Source organism: Colletotrichum lupini, chromosome 2 (genome assembly GCF_023278565.1).
Source record: "Colletotrichum lupini chromosome 2, complete sequence".
Taxonomy (NCBI): Eukaryota; Fungi; Ascomycota; class Sordariomycetes; order Glomerellales; family Glomerellaceae; genus Colletotrichum; species Colletotrichum lupini.
The window spans coordinates 559,050-579,841 of NC_064675.1; the positions used below are offsets into that span (position 1 = coordinate 559,050).

Below are 20,792 nucleotides of genomic sequence, written 5' to 3' on the forward strand. Positions count from 1 at the left end.
TGCACTTGCAGAGTTGCATCTGCCCATGTCTTGCTGGAGATGCAGGGAGTGGTGCGAAACAGAGAGTGATGACGGTGTCAAAGTGAATGTCTTTCTCCTCTACGTTGTGTGAGTAAGCAGTGGCTGCGCATAGCCGGGGAAGACTGGGAATCCAGCCAAATGCGAGAGAGAAATGCAGATCAGCGTGGCGAGTGGTCGGCGTTGGTGGAGTTTGTATTCGTGGCAGTGTGGCTGGTGCTTGATAAGAGAGAGAGACTCTACCGAATATTCGACAAACAAATGTGTGAGCAGCCTGCGTTCTACTCCGTACACATGCCAACTATCGGCAACTTGCATGTACATACCATCTTTACCTCCAGTCTGCCGCTTCACCCATAGCTCTTTGGCTCTTTCTCATATTTGACATGAAGCACGACGTATTCGGTACAGACAAGTGTGACAGTCTCGAATCCGTTTGGTCGCTCCCCAGGGCACACCTGGGATGTTGTCGAACCATGCCTTGCCGCCTGCTGTCTATCGGGACTCATTGGCAAGCAAGACCTTGGCAGGTCTATGCGATGAGCCGCGATCCAAGGGCGTAGCCGCAAGCAATATCGGGCAATGATGCGCCGTATCATCCGTTGGCGAGTACATACTTCTCAATGTCGAAAAATAGAGCGATCCTCTTTTCCCCCGGCCGTTATTGTTGATATCCTTCTGGAAGATGAGAAGAAATGCTTCGGTAATCACTACGGTGGGTCAAGCTCGAGCACAGTCGTCACGACGTATCGTGCCGCGGCCACCAAAAGTCTCAATGTGCCGTGTCAGCGCGTCTATTGCGTCCTAGTGCCGTTGTAGTCTCAACTCTGTTCTGCCTCTTTTGACAGATCAACGTGATCTGGCACCAAATCAGTTAGGCGATGAGCAGATCCCCCCGTCTGCCGAGCTTCGGCATACGTGCCGGACTTTTTGCCCGCCAATTGACAAATGATCAAATGTTGGTTACTGAGCAACATTGCCCTGGCCATTTCGCAGATGTAGAACTGAGGCACCAACGAACGGCGAACGACAATTGCCAGAGCAATCCCTTTTTCCGTGTATATCGCGTACGCTGAAATTCAATGATTCCATATCCCAAGACTCGGCCCGCAATTCACAGCTGCGGAGCCACGGAGACGCTGTGTGGTGTTTTCGCAGGTACGAATCCTTTGCCATTGTAGGTAGGGCAATGCCAAAACACGCGACTTGATGGGATGGCTGGACTCTTGGAGGCCTGGCATGAGTATCAAATGTCTCTGACTTTCAATGGATGGCCGCCGCGGCGCCGAGACTTCCAAGAAGTACAAGACCAAACCGCCGTAAACCCTGCGTGCCCTGGCTGTCCTGTGAGATCCCCACGCCACCCTCACTGGTCCTTTAGAGAGTCATGCGCTACACTCTCTTGGAAATCGCCATGTCCGAGTCATCTTGCGAGAATAATGGGTGTCGTCCCACTGAGATGCTTGATGGTCTGAAGGTTTGACACTTGACAGTTCGAAGAGTGTGTGTGAAATGATGGGATGCGGCGAAGGGCAACGCAACACATTACCGCATGCTCAGAGGTTGAAGGCAGGGTAGGTAAGTAGTTGTGACTCTGGAACTTTGATTGTTTGCCTGTGCACCAGTTCCCAACCGTGTGGCGCCAAACGGCCATGTTTCACTCGCACGCCCGTTTGCATCATGGCCTTCTCCATCTCCTATTCTCTCGCATTAAGACGCAATCTCTGCCATCTCAACTTTGGTGTTCCAAACTGTAGAATTCGGGCTGGCCAGGCTAACCTAGGGCTCATTGCATTGAGCCTAGTGGCTGGGGTGTCAACAGGGGGCCACGCAGCACAGAAAGTGCAGTCCAAGGTCTTGACTGGCGCTGTTCCTTGGAAGAAAGCTGTTCCAAAGCAGGCCTAATCGGAAAAGAGGAGTACGTATGGCGGAAGGAGGGTCTTTTGGCTTCTCGACATGGGAAACCCCAGGGCAACAGTATGCCACGAACTGGCCAGTGAGTTGCGGGCGGCGAAAATTGCAGGGCTGACGATGACTGTTGGAAAAGGGCATCGAGGATATCCTGGCGGGCTTAAGTGCGATCCTCCGCGATCTGTAGGCTCTTCGATTGGGGCCCAACGACGAGGCCTCGATGGAGCTCCTTATTGAGCTCGGATTGCTATGCTACAGTCTTTGTTCTGCGTACTCTCGCAATACTTTCGAACCCACGTATTATCAAGAGTTGCTGGCTCGCTCGAAAACTGTGAGTCCCTTACAGCAGCTACCACGGCGGCCGTTGAACGAAAATGCCAAGAGAACACTTGCGTAGTTCCGGGTTGGAGGCAGCGGAAGATTCGCACCCGGCAGTGTGGGGAGGCGGAGATAGGGACAGTAAGCTTGTCAGCGCGCCAGGACGAGCCGGTGCCTGGTAGACGACCCTAAAAAGGGAGATGATGACGGCACCTTTTTTGCTGGGTGCAGCTGTCTGACATGGCAGCCAGTCAAGGGCCAGAGTCTTGAGAGCCACAGCATCCTGAGAGCGCCCGAGACAGGTATTTTGCGCGCAACTTGGTTGACAGACCTTTGCGAATTCGCAAGGGAGTGGTTGGCTATGACCTAACAGACCGCAGACGCATCATTGCAACAGAGTGCGAGTCAACCAAAGATGCGCGTGTAAGGCAGGTCTCGTGTCCGGGTCAGTCTGGCGAGGCCATCAGATCAAGGCACAGAGCAGCCTCAAGAGCCTTCCTAGAGAGGTGGTGGGCGGGTGAGTGCGAGCAGGCCTGCGGCAGGTTGGGTGACCATGGACGAAACAAGGCTCTAGCGCGAGATTTGGAGGTCGACAAGAAACAGTAGCGCGGTTATGCGGCATGCAGTTGGTTGTGAGTTGGTTGGGAGTACCGCAAGTAGCATAGCATGTGGTGTCTTGTGTCTTGTAAGTGCATGTGTAACCGTGTGAGGGGATGAGTCTGCAAGGTCGAGGTTGAGCTAGCAAGAGTCGAATAGATCATATTGTGAGCTGTGTTCCACTCCAGTGCCTCCGCCTAGGTTGAGCTGGGCTGGGCGACGTCCACGCCGTGCCGTCGTGCTGTGCAAGCCGGGGAGGAAATCAAGGACAAGCCGACGCAAAGTGCGTCACTGCATTCGCGGAGGATGCTGAGCAGAGTTCGGGCAAGGGGTCTGAGGGTTCGCGAGTGAACCGAAGCAGAATCCAGACGCGGATCCGAGCGAGGCTTCTTGGAATTGACTCGAAGTCATCGCATGGTTCGAGTTCGTTTTCTCAGCTCCCCACGTGAAGTAGTAGGTAGGTAGAGTCTATCCATATCCCTCGTCTCCTCGAGAACGGACTTCAGAGGGCTCGGTAGGGCCGGAAGATCCACATTACCGGTCGGTCGTCTTCCGAAGCCGGTGAAAGAACAGAAGAAAAAAGTGAGCTGACAGATGCCTTTCGGGACTAAATGGAACCAAACACACACAATAGAGTGACGATGGGAGGGGGGGACAAACGGCAGAGCAACAAAATGCTGACTGATGACTGATGACCGAGGAATCATGAGCGAAAAGGGAAAGAAGCACATGGGGATTGGAAAACTCGACTGGGAAGGTGTGGGGAAGTCGGCATCCATAGTCCAGCTGGCTGCAGCCAATGCCACGAATGCAAGATCGAGGATCGACGCCACTGAGGTCATCAGCAGCTGGGGAGTGGGGCCGCGTGAGTCGCGGATTCGTAACTTCCTGCACCTTTGAGGAAGGTACGTGGGTACCTATGCGCCTGCAGCAGTGTACCGTGTAGATGCAGGCAGTTGTAGTGTAGGTTGCACGGCATCTTGCTCCTGCCCCGCGAGAGTGCCGGCCAGCCGCAATTGATTTCATCAAGAAAGAGGCAGGAAGCAATCAGCCACAGCTTCAAGTTGCAACAGGAAAGAAGCAGCAGTACGGCTGTACCTATCTTCGCAAAGCAGGTAAGAAGCACGGCAACACATTTCCGCATCGTCACTGCCACTTTCAGGCGTACTGCAGTCCGGGGTCCTTCAGTAAAGCAAGGTACCTTCGCAATCTGGGCCACCTAGGTGAGGTAGGCACAATCGATGTTCCTGCCACGCAGCCACAAGCACTTTGGCACTTCCGCATCCGTGACGCCTGCTGCATTGGACTCCGCGGAAAGCTCGCCGCAATGTGACGCTGCTGCTGTCATCTGCCATTCATTGTCATCCGCGATGATAACGCACCATCAGATTTCTCACTTCTCCCCAATTGGCAACGATGCATTGTCAATGTCAACCCACGTCCAATTGCGGCGGTCAAGCTCGAGTCGTCCCATATTGCCATCGGGCGGGCGTAAGAGACTACCTACTGGGCATGGAGTACGGTTACGGTCCGTACAGACTACAGAGTATGTACAGTCTGAGTCGCCAAAAACAACAAACAAATCCAGCTGGTATTATTGCCATGGGTCACCAGCTATCAATCAAGGCGCACGCAGAGTCGTATCCAAATGTTGGGACTGACGACCTACCCGAACTAGCTCACCGCAAATCTTCACGACAACAACAGCGAATCCCATCACCCATAGCCTCACCTCCCGTCAGTGTCACCCAGCACAAGGCGAACTAGTAGAATGGATATCCATCCGCCTCCACGAAGCAACTCGCCACAGCTTAGGTACCAAGCCGCCTGTCAAACTTATCAAGCCTCATCACGAAAGGACTGGAGCCTGAGATAGGTATTGTGATGGAGTCCAGTCCTTGGACGAAACTGAGACCAGCATCAAGAGATCGTGGATACTCACTACTGTGCCTCATAGATCCACAAAGTCCCTGGTTTTTTTTTGGTTTTTTTTTCGGCATCATGAGCCATCAAAGCTTTGCAGACCCCACGTCGTTCTTCAGTAGTTCGCTCTCCTTCTCCTTCGCGGGGTGTCTTGGATGTAGGCGCGCCGATCATGGCTTTTCAAACCCCGGCATGCCAATAACCAACTTCAGCGGAGCCCAATGAGCAGCCTCACCAACCATCCCACCACATCCACATTGCAGGTACAGATACGGAGTACAGTCTACGAAAACCTACAGACGAATAATCCAGACTATTTCCACTCCACGGATCATCTTTCCTCTCCGGTTCTGCCTCCGACTGGGGATGTTGGGACTCACCGCCCAACGACCCCTCATTGCTCAAGTTCGAGACTCAGCTCTGTTTCCTTGCCGGCTTCCCCAAAACGGCAACGCCAAAGGCCACTCACTTTTGCGCTCGCCTCATTCGTGTCATCCGTTGCTCGTTTCTGTCAGATCTACGCCTTGGAATCAACCTCTGTCAGCAATAGATTCCATCTCTTCGAGACCTCCCTTGGCAATGATTCCGCCTCAATCATTGGGACCCTGCGCTAGGAACCTGACTAACTGTGCTAATTTTCCCCTACGCTGCTACAGGGTGGAGGAGGACAACGGCTTGGGCAGCCCTGATGATGGTATGCGTCGGGCATTGCCGATCATCGTAGTAGCGCCATTTCCACCTCTGAAGCTCAGGAGCTATGGAGCTGGCCTCAACAACGACGACACTACTACCTGTACACTACGCTCCACGCTATCACGACAGTTCTGCACCACCGAGCCTGAGCCGCAAATGACGAAGTAAATCCGCCACGGTCGCTGTCCGGGCCGTGTAAGGCTCTTAGTGGGCTGTCTGCAGAGGTCTAGACCCGTGCTCCCGGAGCTCCGGCATGACCGGTGTGCCCGCTTGGTGTTCGCACTTTGAGGCTTCTGAGCTCCATCAAGTCATGTCTGAAGCTCGTTTGACGCGGTACGCTGCTACCAGGCTACGGTCCTAAGCACCTTGAATCAAGTCGAGCAACCAAGCCGCTATCGCGTTCGGCATGATATTGACAAGTCATCGCCTCCAGCGGAACGCCCTACTAGGGAATTCAAATTGCCGCCAAACTATTGTTGCTCCACGTTCAAACAAGATGCATTCATTAGATCGGCAGAGGCCTCAAAGCCCCAAAGCCTTTGCTTCGCTTTACCTTGCTCGCTTTGACCCTGGAGTGCACCCAGCCCACGAACTACCCCTGAGTCGAACAGGGCATCTGCCAAGTTTGTCAAGTCCTTCCTCTCGAACGTGCAGGCTTGCAGATGCATGCACTTTGGTACCTGAATCGCCGATGTTGCGAATTCTGCGCCTCAATCTACCGCCGGCGTCGGGCCGCAGTAGTGATCCCTCGGCCCATTGCACGCAGCAAAACGCTGTCTCGCTTCGGCTCCGCCCTGGCGCCGGCATCTCTCGCCCGAAGATCAGCACTTCATAGAAACACCTTGGGCCGACGATCATGCCCAGGTTTGGGAGCATCGCGGGCTTCTTTTGATATTTCAAAAGTTGATGATCTTACGGGTAGGATCAGAGTCAACTTTGCAAGATGGCGAGAGCAATTCTTAGCACTCAAGGTAGGCAGCAGCTTATTGGCGATCGCTCCTGTAATTGCTTACTGAATTCCTCAACCCATCATCTTGGGAGCGGTTTGCGCTGATTGGCCTGGCAATTATGGCAAAAGCTCTGATTGCTCGCAAGACCCAGAAAGGATTCAGCCGCCACGTTGCGACCTTTCGTAAACATAAGGGTGTCGTTGGGGCGTCAGCTGACGCTCATGTATCCATGTTTGACATGAAGAAGGCCGTGATGACTTCTGAACCCCCGCCTTTCACTATCATATCCTCGTATGTCAGCCGACACTGTTTATCGAGATATCGAGTATACCAGCTGCCACTTCATACCTCTGGGCTCTTCACAGTCCATCCAAGTAAAGCTATCTTACACCCAGAAGCTATTTGTCCCCTTGCCAGGCTGAAGTGCGCCAGATGCGCGGTCTGGCAGCCATGGTGAAGCTATCTCTACTCAGCCTTATGGAATGGTTGAACGCCGATGAAGGAAACTTTCAGTACGCTGCGCTTCTTTGGAGAACTTCTCTTTTCTCTTTCTGAGTGCCCTCTATAAAGTATTCCATGTTGACCAGCGGCTGACACTCATCGGGGCTATGAAGCACAAGGTTGTTGTTTCTCATGGCGACAGTGGCCGTCGGCACCATATCTATCGTGAAGGGCCTTGGACTCCGGCAGGGGCGGGCTACTGAGCGGTACTCTGAACTAAGAGTCATGGTGTTGTGAGCATGAAGGATGTATGGGTGGGTTCGGCTTTGGTGTTATGTCTTGATTATTAGATCCCTAGGGATTACGGATGTATCAAGGCGATGATTGGCAGAGTACATGAGAGCGAGTAATCCATCACGAAGGCAAGAACGCCATATTGGCTTATGGGAATGCATTTGAGTATCCAAACGGTATGCACACTCGAGTGTCTTTCATTGATGAAATCCTCATTATGGTTGTCTCCTTCGTCTCACGCAATGATATCCTGTCCTCTATGCCGGAGCAATACTAACTTCGTAATGGTGTCGATTCTTTCTGATCTTGCTCCAAGAGCCTCATCTATCTCTATAGTTCCTCATCCTCGTTGACATAAAGGACAACAGACCATTCTGTGCTCGACAACTCCTCACCAACCATGAACCCTCTAGACCTCCTCTCTCCTCCTCCGGAACCCATCAAGAATCAACCTCGCCATCTGCCCATTCGTAATCGGGATCTCCCTCTCCCCAACCCTCTCCCTCCTCACCTCCTCCTCAGAAGCCCACACAAAATCACAATGCTCCTCCGGATCGATTCTCACCATCTCCTCCACCCCTCTCCCCCCATCACCATCACCCCTCACCGTAACCTCAAACGCAAACCGACAAAACACCCTCGTCCCAGTCCGATTCGTAAACACGCTCCCTGGGTCCTTCCCCTCCCCCTCGCTTACGATTCTCACAATCTCCACGGCCTCGAGCCCAGCCTCCTCCCACAGCTCGCGCGCGCACGCTGCAAACAGGCTCACGTCCTCTGGGTCCGCTGCACCGCCGGGCGTCTCCCAGCGTAGGGGCATGCTGTCGTGGGCGGCGCGCTGGAGGAGGAGGATTTTGTTAGTCGAGGGGGAGAAGACGAGGGCGCCTGTTGCGAGGCCGTCCCATGATTTGGAGTTTGCGGTGAGCCAAGTTGCCGCGGGGACGTTGTAGGGTTCTAGGGAGGGGGGGTAGGTGAGGTTGAACGCGGGTGGTGGTGGACGCGGCTGAGGTTGGGTTCGTGGTGGAGGTTGAGCGGTTCCGGGGTTGGATGCCATGGCGATGATGGTGTCCTTTGGTAACTTTTATTTGCAAGGCTGTCTTTGCTGAGGATTGAGGCGAAATTCTGGTGACGTGATGTTGCTTCTATTCTTTTCCGAGCCAAATGGGGTGACGTTGAGTGAAGTCGAGTGAGGTTGTGCAACGTTGTGCGGGTGCGGAACGGAGCTTGTTTTGTGGGGGATTTTTGGTGTTCTTCCCCGGAGCGGTCCCAGTTTTGCGGCTGACGATGGCCGCCTTGCGGGCTGACTTGAGGGCGGACTCGCCGCTGGTGCCTCGGACGTGGAACGAAACTTCCGAGTTTCAAATTCCAATCGTTCAGAACATTTGAGAATGTCGAGTTAAGGGTAGGTGTTGGGCAGGCGTCAGAGTCGAAACTGCATTGAGTCAATTCCTCTTCAAGTCTTTTACGTGTCGCGATGCTGGAATTCTACCTCAATGGTCCTGAATGCTCGACGTTTTAGTGTGGTCTCCTTCTAAAAGAAACACTTGGCATTATGATGTTCTTATTTGAACAGTACCAGACGCTATGTACTTGAAGGGCTAATTGAAGTTTGTTGCTTCGCAAGACTTCCTTGCCTAGAGCACAGCATCAGATATGCGAGCGACCAACGAAAACGCCTTGAGGCAGACAGACAACTACACCAGAAGTTCATAGGAGGCACATCATACATAGAGGAAGGCAAGTGCACCGCAATGGTAGTGTTGTTAGCTGCGCCTTGCTTGAAATTTACGTATCTTGATCATCTTACTCCTTAGATCATGTGTCAATCTGTTTATCATATCTTCCTTGACTAAAAGCCTGCCTGAATATTACCCTGTGTTTCCAGTCGTAGCCCCAGGAAACTCAAGCCTTGCCGTTGATTCTTCTATCGCTCACTCTAAACCATGAACTGCTCTCACAGTGGTGTCTATCACTCTACTTCGCCAACCTGAGGTATTCCGAGAACCACGGGCTCGTGAAAGGTCCCCAAAAAGACGAGTTCCTCATTATGCTCAAACCATAATGTAACTATATCATCTCTATCTAATTGAAAGATGCTTCACCACCGCCACTGACCACTAGTTGCAATTCGACCGGAACCTCCTTCCCATCTCTGAGATGGATCAGCGCCTTCACCTCGAGGAACCTCGACAGCGCCAGGTAGCCTCACCTCCCCCTCCCTCGCCTGTCCAGGACACAGAAGCACCGAAGTAGCCTCTTCGATAGCAGACCCAGCAGCCGGATTCTCGCAACCTCCCCAAACGGCAGCCACCCGATCAGCAGGTCTCTCCTCCTGGCCGCGCACAGCAGCAGGAGGATACACTCTCCCAACCTCACCACGACCATCACCACAACCGCCGGCGCCACCTACCTCCCGCGCAACAGGCTCAACCAGCTCCCCATCCATAGTCTCCTCCGCAACCTCCAAACCTCCTTCCTCACCTGGATGAAACTGGTTCGGTCGTGGGCAGCGCCGATGTCTCCCGCCACGACGCCTCTTTCTCCCCTTGCTCTCCATCCAGACGTCGTCCTTTGAGCGTCGGCTCTCGAGGTCTAGTTCTAGATATCGAGCGATACTACCCATGATTCCGGTCGGCGTGTGGTTGGTCTTACCTTTTGGGTATACTAGGCATTCTTCGCCGCAGGGGATGTCGTGGGGTGAGTTGCGGGCTCGCCTGACTGTTCGTAGTCTGCCCCACGAGGGGTTGCCCTCTCGCTCTGTGGGCTGTGGGGGTAGTGGTGGTTCGTCCATGTGAGATGTAATCAAGTAAGTTAATTCTAGCAATGGGTTTGTGGTGCTCTCGGAAGTTGGTTTGGGCGGGCTACTCCAGTCTTCAAGAAGGAGAGGCCAGCTTTTATAGCAACACTATCGTCAAGAGATTCACTGCCCAGAGCTTAGCCTAATGGCAACGACCACCACATGTCACACATTCACTCGATGCCAGCGACTTGATTGACGAGATATGGGTGTCTGATTGCTGTATGCTAACCCTGCTTGCTATTGTGAGCCTCGCATGTCCATCTAGTTGCCGCAATCGCCATATCCCTTTCCCTCATGATCCCATTCTGAGCCCTGAATACCAAACCGTTCCGAAACCAATCCCGCGATGCCAACGGTAGACAAACTATGCTGTCTATTAAAGGCGGGGGTGAAAAGAAAACCTAGATTCCCATGCAAGAAGCCGATGTACGACTGCCACATGCTAGCCATGTGTATTAAAGTGCAGGTCTTGCGAAAGAAAAGAGAGAAGAAGAAGTGCTGTAACCGATGAAGAAAGAATTATGAATGCTTAATGGCATAAGTCGAATGTCGTACCACAGAAAAGGAGAGTTCGTATGCCAACTTGATCGTTGTTGCCAAGTCGTGACCAAAGAGCAGTGATTGCGGAAAGGCCAAAATGAGCCGGGACCAAGACTCCAAGGAAATCTAGAGGGTACTTTGAAGCCTAGATAGAAGCTTTTGAAAGCAATCGGAACCTCCAAGACACCCAGAAGAACTGTCGCGAAGCTCAATGCGCTAAGGTAGGAAAGCTCTTTTGACTCGTCGTAACGCCTTGCTGCCAAGCATGCATAAGTGCGAGTGGACATAATCAATGCGCTCATGGGAATCGTGGCTGCTCTTGCCTGAACAATCAGTCAGTAAAAGAAGTCAAGCATCAAAGACATTGGCATCAAGGACTTACCTGATCGGAAGATATCGAGAAAACTCAGCTCAGTGGACACACTCAAGCATCCGGTGTTCCAAGAACATTCGCTCCATGGTGCCGAATAGGAGTGGGAGTTTGTGGAGTCTGGGGAGTCTGAAGATCCTCGTGACCTTCGGGTTCGTCGTTGGTCATGGTAATGCCATTGCGGGGATCCTCGCGACCGTCAACGGCGTTAGAAGCGCCATGAAGGGTGGGAGTATCAGGATCGTAAAGGTTGTCAGAGAGGCTGACAGTACCGCCATTAGGAGGGGCAGGGCCACCGGTGGTAGGCGTGTGAGGACTGTCGACATGGGGCATGTTGTTCTCATACAACTGTTGACCAGGGGAGTCGATGATCAGCCTGAAGATGTTGGTCTGACCGGGTATAAAGCCAGTGGCGTGCGGATTGGCAATGTTGTGATTGGGAATATGGGGAGGGGGCTGATGCTGCACTGGTTGTTGCGGCTGCGGTGCAGGAGGCACGACTGTCGAAGTACCAGATCTGGCGTTCAGGGTATCTTCATCTTCCTCGTTGCCTTCAAGAGGGATGAACTCGATACCGCCACGAGAAGGAACCGGGGTGTGCCGAGGGACCAGATCATAGGGCGAGGTCGTTTGCATCGCTTGCTCAGGGTGAAAGACCTGCAAGAACTGCTCTTCCTTCCAATTCTCGTATACATGGTCCAGAGTCTTCTGCACACGCTCTGAAAGAGTAGGCATGATATCCGGGGCGTCATCAACGATCTTGTTATATAAGGCAGCAAGCATGTCGGTGAGGATCTGGATACCCATAGTGGCGTCCTGTTCCTTGTCCTTCAGCTCCATGTTCTCGCTATGGAGACTAAGAAGTGTCCTGATGGCCTGGCGAAGCTCAGCTCGAAGAAGGCGGTTCTTAGTCCGAAGCCTGTCTCGATCTTGGTTCAGAGCCAGAGCCTGGCCTTGGATGTCTGCCATCTGCTGGAACAAGTTCTCGTTCTGAATGACTTTGTGCGATGCCACCTTCTCAAGTCGCAGAATCACAGCCCGGAGCCCCTCGTTCTCGTCAAAGGCAAGACCAGCGGTGCCAATAGCCTCCCTCAACTTCTCATTCTCGGCCTTGGTTCTTGCACTGTCTGCCTTGAGCTGAGCATTCTCAGCCTTCAGCCGAGCAATCTCAGCCTGAGTAGTCTGGAGCTGCTGCTCCATTTCTTCACAGCCGTCAGTGCCCAAGGGAGTGGTGGTGGTGGTCTGGAGGAAGAAACAAGTCAGAATCAAAGGGGAGAGAAGGGGGCTTTATATAGATATTGGAGAGCTCCCAGGCAGCGCCAGATCAGTAAAGCAGAATCAGTAACTCAACATGAGATGAAATGAGGACATGAAGAAAGAGCCATTGTGGTTGTTCTCTCACGTCCAGTTACTGATTGGGGGATAGCAAGAAGGATATAAAAGGGAGGAGACTCACAGTGCTGGTGGTGGGCACAGCTTCACCACAATGGCCACTCTGGCCGCTGCTGTTAGCAGCACCAGCCGAAGCTGGGCCACTAACACCCCGGAGGCCACCCGGGGCGGCGATGGCAATGCCACCGCCAGCAGCGGCCTCAACCGCCGACGAGAACTTCGCCGGGATGGCATCCCGAGGGGCGCCACCCACGGCCACCGGGGCATTGCTGTGACTAGTGTCAGCAGCAAGAGGCTGTCCGGCGACCGCCGGCTGCCGGACCGTCCGCATATTCGCTGCGGCATGATCTTGGGGCGCTGGGGGGTGGGCGGCGGCGCCCGGCACAAAGGTCGAGGCGGTGGCCTTGTACGGGATGGTGTAGGGCGAAGACATTGTGGATGATGATGCTGGAATTCCTAGTTAGAATGAAGCTTTGATCGGTAACTAGGGAAGAGTTGGGAATACCTTCGTTGGTGGGCTTGTTTGGTTGATATAGCTGGGATTGGAGGCTGGAAAGGTTGGTTGGATGGGGAAGAGAAAAAGTAGAAGAAGGATGGAAGAAATCCGGGTAGGAGGGGAGGGAAATCAGAGTGTCCCTTCGTCCATAATAGGTCAACCGAGGGCGGTCAGAATATTTCTGGTATTTCACAAGTGATCCTGAGGAAGCAGCGACTCATTAATATGAAGAGGGCTCTTTCCGCGAGGGCTTTCTCCGATAATCGACAGGATCATTGTTCCGGTGAGCAACGTTCAACACCCCGAGAGCACCACAGGTTCTGCGCTCTGGAAACAAGTCAAATAGACGAACCGTTTTACTAGACGATTCACCTGATCCTCATGTTTGGAATTGTGTTCCGCCGTTGTTTGCTCCTACCTTACCAACACCAAAAGATGAAGAATTCCAGTCTTAAGATCTGGCCCAGACATTCGTCGGTGTATGAGGTGACTGGCATCGTCAAATCTAGAGACAACAACCGGAAGAGAGCATATAAAGACCGCACATATAACTGCAGTGATATAGAGAATTCTCGTCATTTCGGAAACTCGGAGGACATCAACTGCAACATCGGGAGTCTGTCGTCGACAATTCGAGATTACGCGGGGCCGGAGCGAGGTGAATTACGGCCCCACTACGAGAAGCCAAGAACGGCGCTTAAATCTTAGCGACGGGTGCCCCAGGGCACAGGGGTAGGTACCTTTCACCTGGAACCTAGAAACTTCTCTTCAAATGGAAGCTCCTTCCCAAGCTCCCTTCGGACCTTTGCTGTCGGGCCCGTGGGAGCAAGTCAAACATTGACTGCGTGCGAGCCTCGTTACAATTCTCTCTCGCAAACTTGGCGTCACCGAAACAGAGCCGCAAACGTCATTCTCTGGACCATCCCGATGGACCAGACGTCGCAGCAGGACAGCCCTCTGTCCATCGCGGCCAATGTCGCCGGAATCCTCACATTTGTTGTCGCTATTGTCGCAGCAGTGTACGTCAGAATCACATATCTGCGCAACAGCGACGACGAGTATTTCCGGGTCAAGGCCTCGCTGTCATGGTTCAAAACGGAATCCACGTGGCTATCAGATCTTGTTCGCACAGCTGGTGAAAGATCGGGAGGTCCCCATTCTCGCCAACCTGAATATCAGATGTACGCCTTTGTGATGGACGATTTGATTAAGCTGGAGAAACGGATCCTGGAACTGCTAGCCGAGGCCGAGACCAAGGCTGCGGGCCAAGACGCCGAGAACCAGGGTAAATGGACTCTCGTGCCCAAGAGTTGGAGCTTCACGACCAATGTTGCCATGGCTTGGCTGCCGGTCCGGACCAAAACTTTGGAGCTGGTCCGCCAGAGAGAAGCATTGACGGCAAGAGTGCAGTTCACGCAAATGAGCATGATTTCTTCGTAAGATACTTTTGCTGACGAGTTGTTGGTCGCTATTACTGATCGTTTGTCGCAGTCGGATTCGAGATTTAGAATCGAGGACGACGTGGACGGAAGCCAAGGCTGAAGAGAGCTTTATTCGTATGGAGAAACAAATATCTGAGCAGAGAGCCCAGATCCATCAGCTGGAGGACCTCGTCTATCGTCTGATGCATCGGAGTCGACTCAGCCACGGTCCAGATTCACCGTTGGCCGATCCCGTTAGGTCGCGCCGATTATCCAGTCCCTCGCAACAGCTTCCAAGCGAGTTGAAGAATCGAAGGCACCACCGGCGGGCCAGTTCGCAGTCTACCCAGCGGTCGAGGTCCAAATAACGAGTCGTGAACCGCCTATTTAATGGAATACCCTCCTTGCAGCAAATAAGCACCTGCCACCGCCAGGCTGGCCACCGCCACGGGAAGGTCAAGCTCCAAGATTGACCAAATCCATACACATCCCAGAGTTGGGGCCTGTTTCATGATATACAGATAACTGAACTTGTTGGTGATGTAAATCAGATGGCATCCAGCCCACACACCGGCCACGAAGAAGATGGCCTGTCGAATGGCATGCTGGTAACGAGCCGGCAGTCCCGGGATAAGGTTTGGGCTGGATGGGAAAGCATGGAGATTATAGAAAAGAAAGAAGAGCACTACCGCCCACCGTCGTCATCAGCAAAGGAGCAGAATGAAGGGGACTGACTTGAAACTCACCCATCAACGCAACGAGGGTACGGCTGAAGACATTGGGCCATTCGATCTCCTTGGCATACTGATTCTGGACGAGCACGTCGAGGGTGCCGTGTACCATGGCAAGACTTACAGTCCAGAGCAGTGTGTCCATGATGCGCTCCATCAAGGGAGACAACAAGGCCTCTTCGTCGTCCTCATCATCGTCACTATCCTCGCTACCCGGCCTGTCAATTCGGACAGCACCCTTGGGCAAATTCTTATTCCGCGGGTCCTTGTCGGCCTGCTTGAAAAGACCACGGTCTTGGGCCATCTGCAGCAAAGTGGCTTCGCTGGGAGCTGACCGATCAGGCTGGGCAAGGGGGATGCCTTTAGGATCCTTCACCCTCTTTTCCTTGGTCCCCTTTTTGGCCATGTTTGAGGTTGCGAGTGAACACTCGATGAGCCGTGGTTGAGACTTTTCCCTCGCCGTCCTTTGCCAATCCGCTCAGGGACACCTCAAGCTTCGGCGATGCCAATACAGAGGTCTCTCCGTCTGTGAGATGCAGCCAAGTGGCAGCTGCAAGGTATGTTGTCGTCGGATGTCTTCGTCTGGTCGCGTGCTGAGCTGCTTAGGTTGGCTGACAAAGACAAAGTTTACAGTTTGACAGTTCCTTGTCCCGCCGTCAGCCCATAAGGTATAGTAGCTGGAGCTCACCAGCTGTCAGGGAAGTCCTGCACCTGGAAAATAAAAGGTAGAAAGCTCCCCTGGCCCCTGCTGCAGGACATCGGTCCAGTGACCAAACGAACCCATGCGGCCATGCCCTGTCGCCTGACACATTGCTCCGGAGGGCCAATTGCCAGGCGTCGCTCGCCCCTCAGGGCGGATTTAGTGTTGTCAGGGCCCCGTTCCGCGAGGATCTGTCACCGCCTGCATTTTCGGGAAGGGAACGGGTGCGACCACACACCGACGGCGCAGATGGCGCGCCAGTTGCGACAGAATGACCGAACTGAGGTGGTGACGGGAGGCAGCGTGAGTGAGCGAGGCACCGAATCGTCCGGGCCCCAGCTCATCCAATTTCCCAGCCGATCGTCTCCCGCTATTTGCGACCACCCACACCACCATTGACAGCCACCACCACCCGTTGTCGCTAAGAAGCTCCTCCGAGATTAGACCAGGGTCCCCCAAAATCGCAAGGTGGCATCTCACGCTTCTGCTCTTCTTTCCCGCGCGATGCTGCTTGCCTCGTGACCTCCATCGAGTATCTAGTGCTGCTTTGCGACTCTCTTGGGTTTCTCTGAGAACTCTTCCTTCTCAGCATACACCTTTTGCGACCTCTTCGGACCCGTCATCTTTCTGCGCGAGGCTGCGACTCGCCGACACACGCCACACCGCATCCTCGAAATACTCCTCCCGAAAATAACCCCACCTTGGGGAACTCGAAACCTCCTCACCGACGAAACGATATCGTATACCAGAGCGGCCCGGTGTTGGAATTTGCGACAATTGTAGTTGACAATGGGTTGGATAATGCTCTTCGGCGCCTTGCTGGTGGCTGTTGCGCCTGCATTGTATATATACCTGGTCCCGTTGATCACGCCGAGACTCCCAACCCTGGAGAACAAACGCATCTGTCTCTTGATTGCACACCCGGATGATGAAGCCATGTTCTTTGCGCCAACAGTTTTGGCACTCACCAAACCGGATACAGGCAATCACGTCAAGATTCTGTGTTTGAGTTCAGGTCAGCAAACTTCCTGGGGATACTGCCGAAAGGGCAGAAGGACGCCGTGGCTGACAAGAGGGGCAACAATACAGGCAACGCCGACGGCTTGGGCGAGACTCGCAAGAAGGAGCTGATCAAGAGCGGCATGAAGCTCGGTCTGCAGCAGGAACACGACGTCTTCGTCATTGACAGCCCGTGAGCAATTCCCCCTCCTAACCCACTGCCCCTCAACTCCACTCCAGACCCTGGACGAGCTAATCTGACCGCCTCCCGGCACCTCCAGCGACTTTCAAGACTCCATGACAAACGTTTGGGACAAGACCAAGATCTCTACCCTCCTCGGCCGCGCCTTTGCGCCGCAGCTCGCCCGCCAGCGAGCCGCTGGCGAGGAACCCGACGCCAACATTGACGTCCTCATCACCTTTGACTCGACCGGCGTCTCTTCCCACCCGAACCACATCTCACTATACCACGGTGCCCGCGCCTTTATCGCCGCCCTTTCTACCAACCCGCGCTGGCCCTCCCCCGTCGATCTCTACACCCTGACCTCGGTCCCCTTTGCGCGCAAGTACACCAACTTCCTCGACGCCATCCCCACGCTCTTCTCCTGGGCAACCACGGCCGGCAGCAACCCCCCGAAACCGCCCAAGAAGCCAAAGAAGGAGGACGACGAAAGCGAGGACGAGGACGAGGAAGACGACAACTACCACCCGACGGCGCTCGTGTTCCTCAGCGAGCTGGGCGCAAAGGGCGGTTGGGCCACGGCGTGGAGCGCAATGACCACGGCGCACAAGAGCCAGATGGTCTGGTTCCGCTATGGATGGATCTCATTGAGCAGGTACATGGTCCTCAACGACTTGCGGCTGGAAAAGGTCGAGGCCGAAGAGGAGACCAAGGCGTAAGTAAGCTGCGCAAAAGTATGGGATACCTTAGTCACGAGAGTGAGAAGAAAGAGAGGGGGAGGAGCAAAGAGAAGTTGATGGTAAAGCATGGATTGAAAAAGAAAACAAGGCATATCCTTCCTACCTAGTATCTCATATTCCCCCATCCACCACCTCCTTGATCATGAGCAGGCGTTTTTGCATGGACTCGACGTGTTTTGGGTAGATACCAACATATATCGCCGGAGGTACAAAAATCATCAGCGTTGCAGTTACAGAATGAAGACGAGGTACACCAGATGATGGGAACAGATTACATCTCCAATTATTCATCGGTACCCAATTGATAGAAGTATTGCAGTAGCAACGCATCAGAACACAAATCTTTTCCATGACATTGAAATTCAATTCATTGAATCATCTATCGGAGTCCATCCACCAGACAGGGTCCTCTCGACATGTCTTCCAGATTCCTCTTGCCAAATGGATCGCCTTCTGCCATCTACCACACCAAGGCCTTTAAGACCTCCTTTCGGAACAGGGGACCGGTCTGTGGTAACCGTTGCGAACTCAGAGCTTCAACCGTGCTGATCGCCTCACCTTCATTCACAACCCCCTGACTTGCCGACTTGCCAAGCTCAAATCGTAGACGATTCTCTTGCTCTCCAAATCTGACCTCCCTTCGTTGGCGGACCATTCTTCGGGTTGATCGTCTGAGGGTAATCGTCATGCTCTCATACACTGGGTCGCCCGCCTCGGTGACAATGGGTACAGCTTCCGCATCCTCCGCAGCCCCGTCTGGTTTGGAAACCTTTGGCCGGCTTGGATCGGGAGCCAGCCTCCGAGTTGGCTCAGAGCGAACAATCTGCTTTACCCATTTGGTTTTGGGTGCGGCGATGTCTTGGTTCAGGATCCTAACAGTGCCTCCATACGTCGAGTACGTAATCGGATCAGGGAGAAAACGGCGAAAATCGTTGACAAAGTCAGGGATAATCTGGGATCCCAGCGCGGGCTCGCGGCGTAAGCGTACGCTGGCCTGTCGCAACCATTGCTGGCACGAGCGTTGGATGGAGTACCATGACATGTGCTGCTGTGCTTTTAGTCGATGGTGACGAGATATTGAAGCTGGCGGTGGCGATGGGAAAAGGGTCTCAAACAGAGCTGCCTCGACATCCTTGCAAAGTGAGTCGTACTCGGCGCATGTATGTCTGATGGAGTCCCAAGCCTCATCCAGCTTACCAGAAGCAACCAGCGACCTAGTGTAAATGTCAAGGTCACGGAAGCCGGGCTTTCCCGGATTGGGATTGGCCGTCATGGCGTCCCATACAGCCAACACGTCGTTGGACCGAACGACCCTGTTTTTGTCGCTCATAGTCTTGTACTCTCGGGTGACCGGTTTAGAAGATATTAGGTAGGTCCACTCCAGGAGCGACGACCAGGTATCTGACGGTATAGGGATGCCCCATTCTGCAGAGATATACTCGATTAGTTTTTTGGCTAGAATGACATGACCAGTGCAACCGAAAGACTGCACGATGGCGTTGATCAAAGGCTGTGTCGGCGTCGGTGTTCGCCTGATATTGTCCGCCCTGTTGGCCTTGACAATCGTTGCTGCTCGATGATCTCTGTCGGTGATGAGGATGCCCCATACTTTATAGAGAATTCGAGTCATCTCCCTGACTGAGCCAGCGCGTGCGCAGGCTACTAGGTACGCGCAGTAGTACTCTTCGTCCACCACTTTGTGCTTTTTGCGGATAAATGCATTCAGTCGTCCGACAGGGGCGGGCAAGCTGAGGAGGCGATGTAAGTCGTGAGTCGGTTCCCAACTAGCACGGCCGTAGGTGAACCTCCTGTTGGCAACAAGGCTAAGTCTCAGTCTCTCGAGGGGCCACAAGATCCGGGTGTCTTTAATGTTCTTCCTACGGCCATGTAAATCACGGAGTCGCACTCGCAGCCTGGCCTTATCGTTGTGCGAGTAGGCTGGGTCTGTGAGAAATCGAGTCTTGAAGTATTCGGTATAGTCCTGGCCATTCCTGTGGTGGCTATCTTCCTCCCCCTTCGTCACATCCCAAATTTCCTTGGCAGCCTGGACATCAGATGCGGCACCGGCGCATCTTAAGAGAACGACGTAGTCGAGTCGAGAAGGCTCGTCGCCATGGTAGGATCGTAGACCGAATAGCGTACGCAATGACTGAAAGGTGCTTTTGTAGATTTTGGGAACACCAAACCGATCAGCGACCGAGGCAAGAGAGCTGTACTGGCCAAGTCCATTCTCGATACGCAAGCCGTGGGTTGCATTGCTGCGAGGGCCGACGCGAGAGGGGTCTAGGGAGCGCACGATTTCCGAAAATGTAGTTGGCGGCAGCCTTTGCAACGCGTCTGCCGCCTCAATGGCCCGTGGGTGACATGCTAGGCCTTTGACGCTCTTCACTATTTGGGTTGTATCCTGTGATTGAACCGCTCGTAGCAAATCTGCGAGATGCGCGTCGGCAGATTGATCTGAGCGCGACTCGATCGCAGGGGCCGAGGCGTCGAAGCTGAGCTTATGCGACTGGGACATGCATCTCGTGGATATGTCCAGGCCATTTCGTGGAATTAGGATTCTGGCGGGAGCTGTTGATATGGGAAAAGGGGGCAGATGCCCGTAGCATCTTCGTAATCGGGCAGCCAAGATTTTCGAGGGCGTGCCGCGAGGGGGACCTTGATGCCGCAGCAGCTGTCGAAGGCCTTTGGTCTCAATAGTTGGTATCATAATGGAAGGCTGCGAGGTCTGTATCGAATCATGTCTTATGCTTCGAAGCCAATGGCACGGCCAAGCGGAAGTTGTGTTTCTTCAAAGATGTGGCTGAACGACCGTTTTGCTCGCGTGAGGGGAGTTTGCTGAGTGAAAAGGACAAACAAAAAGCTGTCCCCTCACTGCGAAGGGGGACGTACCGTACCACATCGGCAAGCCATGGAGGAAGGCACAGCTCCCCCAAGCACAGCTTACGCAGGTCGAGGCGTTTTCCCCGACAGCCCAGCTTCCCCAACTTTGCTTCTTCCGCTGCCGCCGCCGCCGTTGCTTGCCGCCGCCGCCTCCTCCTCCTCATCCATCGGCCATCCTCCTTGTCTTTGTGGCCCGCCAGTGCCTGTTTGCCCGCTCCAAGTTGCAATAGAAGTGCTGCAAGTGCCTGCTTTAGTGCCCTGCTCCCTTCCCCTCTAACCGTGCCATCCCGGACAAGGGACGGGAAGCTCCACGCAGACCTGGGGCAAGACCCATTCCTGGCCCACCTTCCGGTGTGCCGTGGCACGGTTCAATCTCATTGTGGGCTGAGCAGCC

General features: G+C 53.8%; 8 protein-coding genes across 8 annotated transcripts; 2 read left to right on the forward strand and 6 right to left on the reverse strand.

The window, feature by feature from the left end:
• Positions 1-3,041: 3,041 nt before the first annotated feature.
• CLUP02_02543 (uncharacterized protein) lies at positions 3,042-4,192 on the reverse strand (the record flags this gene model as incomplete). The annotated part of the gene is made up of 5 exons (XM_049281575.1): positions 3,042-3,244; positions 3,290-3,451; positions 3,527-3,676; positions 3,739-4,063; positions 4,121-4,192. 5 exons carry the CDS (start codon positions 4,190-4,192, stop codon positions 3,042-3,044), a joined length of 912 nt encoding a protein of 303 aa, XP_049138718.1.
• A 3,362-nt stretch (positions 4,193-7,554) lies between these two features.
• Positions 7,555-8,199, reverse strand: CLUP02_02545 (NUDIX domain-containing protein; the record flags this gene model as incomplete). The annotated part of the gene is made up of 1 exon (XM_049281576.1): positions 7,555-8,199. The coding sequence occupies one exon, from the start codon at positions 8,197-8,199 to the stop codon at positions 7,555-7,557; it is 645 nt and encodes a 214-aa protein (XP_049138719.1).
• Positions 8,200-9,243: 1,044 nt separating this feature from the next.
• On the reverse strand, positions 9,244-9,936 carry CLUP02_02546 (uncharacterized protein; the record flags this gene model as incomplete). Its single annotated transcript, XM_049281577.1, has 1 exon — positions 9,244-9,936. The coding sequence occupies one exon, from the start codon at positions 9,934-9,936 to the stop codon at positions 9,244-9,246; it is 693 nt and encodes a 230-aa protein (XP_049138720.1).
• Positions 9,937-10,909: 973 nt separating this feature from the next.
• Positions 10,910-12,680, reverse strand: CLUP02_02547 (uncharacterized protein; the record flags this gene model as incomplete). Its single annotated transcript, XM_049281578.1, has 2 exons — positions 10,910-12,097; positions 12,312-12,680. 2 exons carry the CDS (start codon positions 12,678-12,680, stop codon positions 10,910-10,912), a joined length of 1,557 nt encoding a protein of 518 aa, XP_049138721.1.
• A 990-nt stretch (positions 12,681-13,670) lies between these two features.
• CLUP02_02548 (uncharacterized protein) lies at positions 13,671-14,532 on the forward strand (the record flags this gene model as incomplete). The annotated part of the gene is made up of 2 exons (XM_049281579.1): positions 13,671-14,179; positions 14,235-14,532. The coding sequence occupies 2 exons, from the start codon at positions 13,671-13,673 to the stop codon at positions 14,530-14,532; spliced, it is 807 nt and encodes a 268-aa protein (XP_049138722.1).
• On the reverse strand, positions 14,358-16,187 carry CLUP02_02549 (uncharacterized protein; the record flags this gene model as incomplete). Its single annotated transcript, XM_049281580.1, has 7 exons — positions 14,358-14,506; positions 14,586-14,849; positions 14,911-15,359; positions 15,408-15,586; positions 15,676-15,786; positions 15,838-15,965; positions 16,076-16,187. 7 exons carry the CDS (start codon positions 16,185-16,187, stop codon positions 14,358-14,360), a joined length of 1,392 nt encoding a protein of 463 aa, XP_049138723.1.
• Positions 16,188-16,384: 197 nt separating this feature from the next.
• Positions 16,385-17,820, forward strand: CLUP02_02550 (GlcNAc-PI de-N-acetylase; the record flags this gene model as incomplete). Its single annotated transcript, XM_049281581.1, has 5 exons — positions 16,385-16,610; positions 16,685-16,787; positions 16,876-17,490; positions 17,546-17,574; positions 17,666-17,820. 5 exons carry the CDS (start codon positions 16,385-16,387, stop codon positions 17,818-17,820), a joined length of 1,128 nt encoding a protein of 375 aa, XP_049138724.1.
• A 155-nt stretch (positions 17,821-17,975) lies between these two features.
• CLUP02_02551 (uncharacterized protein) lies at positions 17,976-20,225 on the reverse strand (the record flags this gene model as incomplete). The annotated part of the gene is made up of 1 exon (XM_049281582.1): positions 17,976-20,225. The coding sequence occupies one exon, from the start codon at positions 20,223-20,225 to the stop codon at positions 17,976-17,978; it is 2,250 nt and encodes a 749-aa protein (XP_049138725.1).
• Between the last annotated feature and the right edge of the window lie 567 nt (positions 20,226-20,792).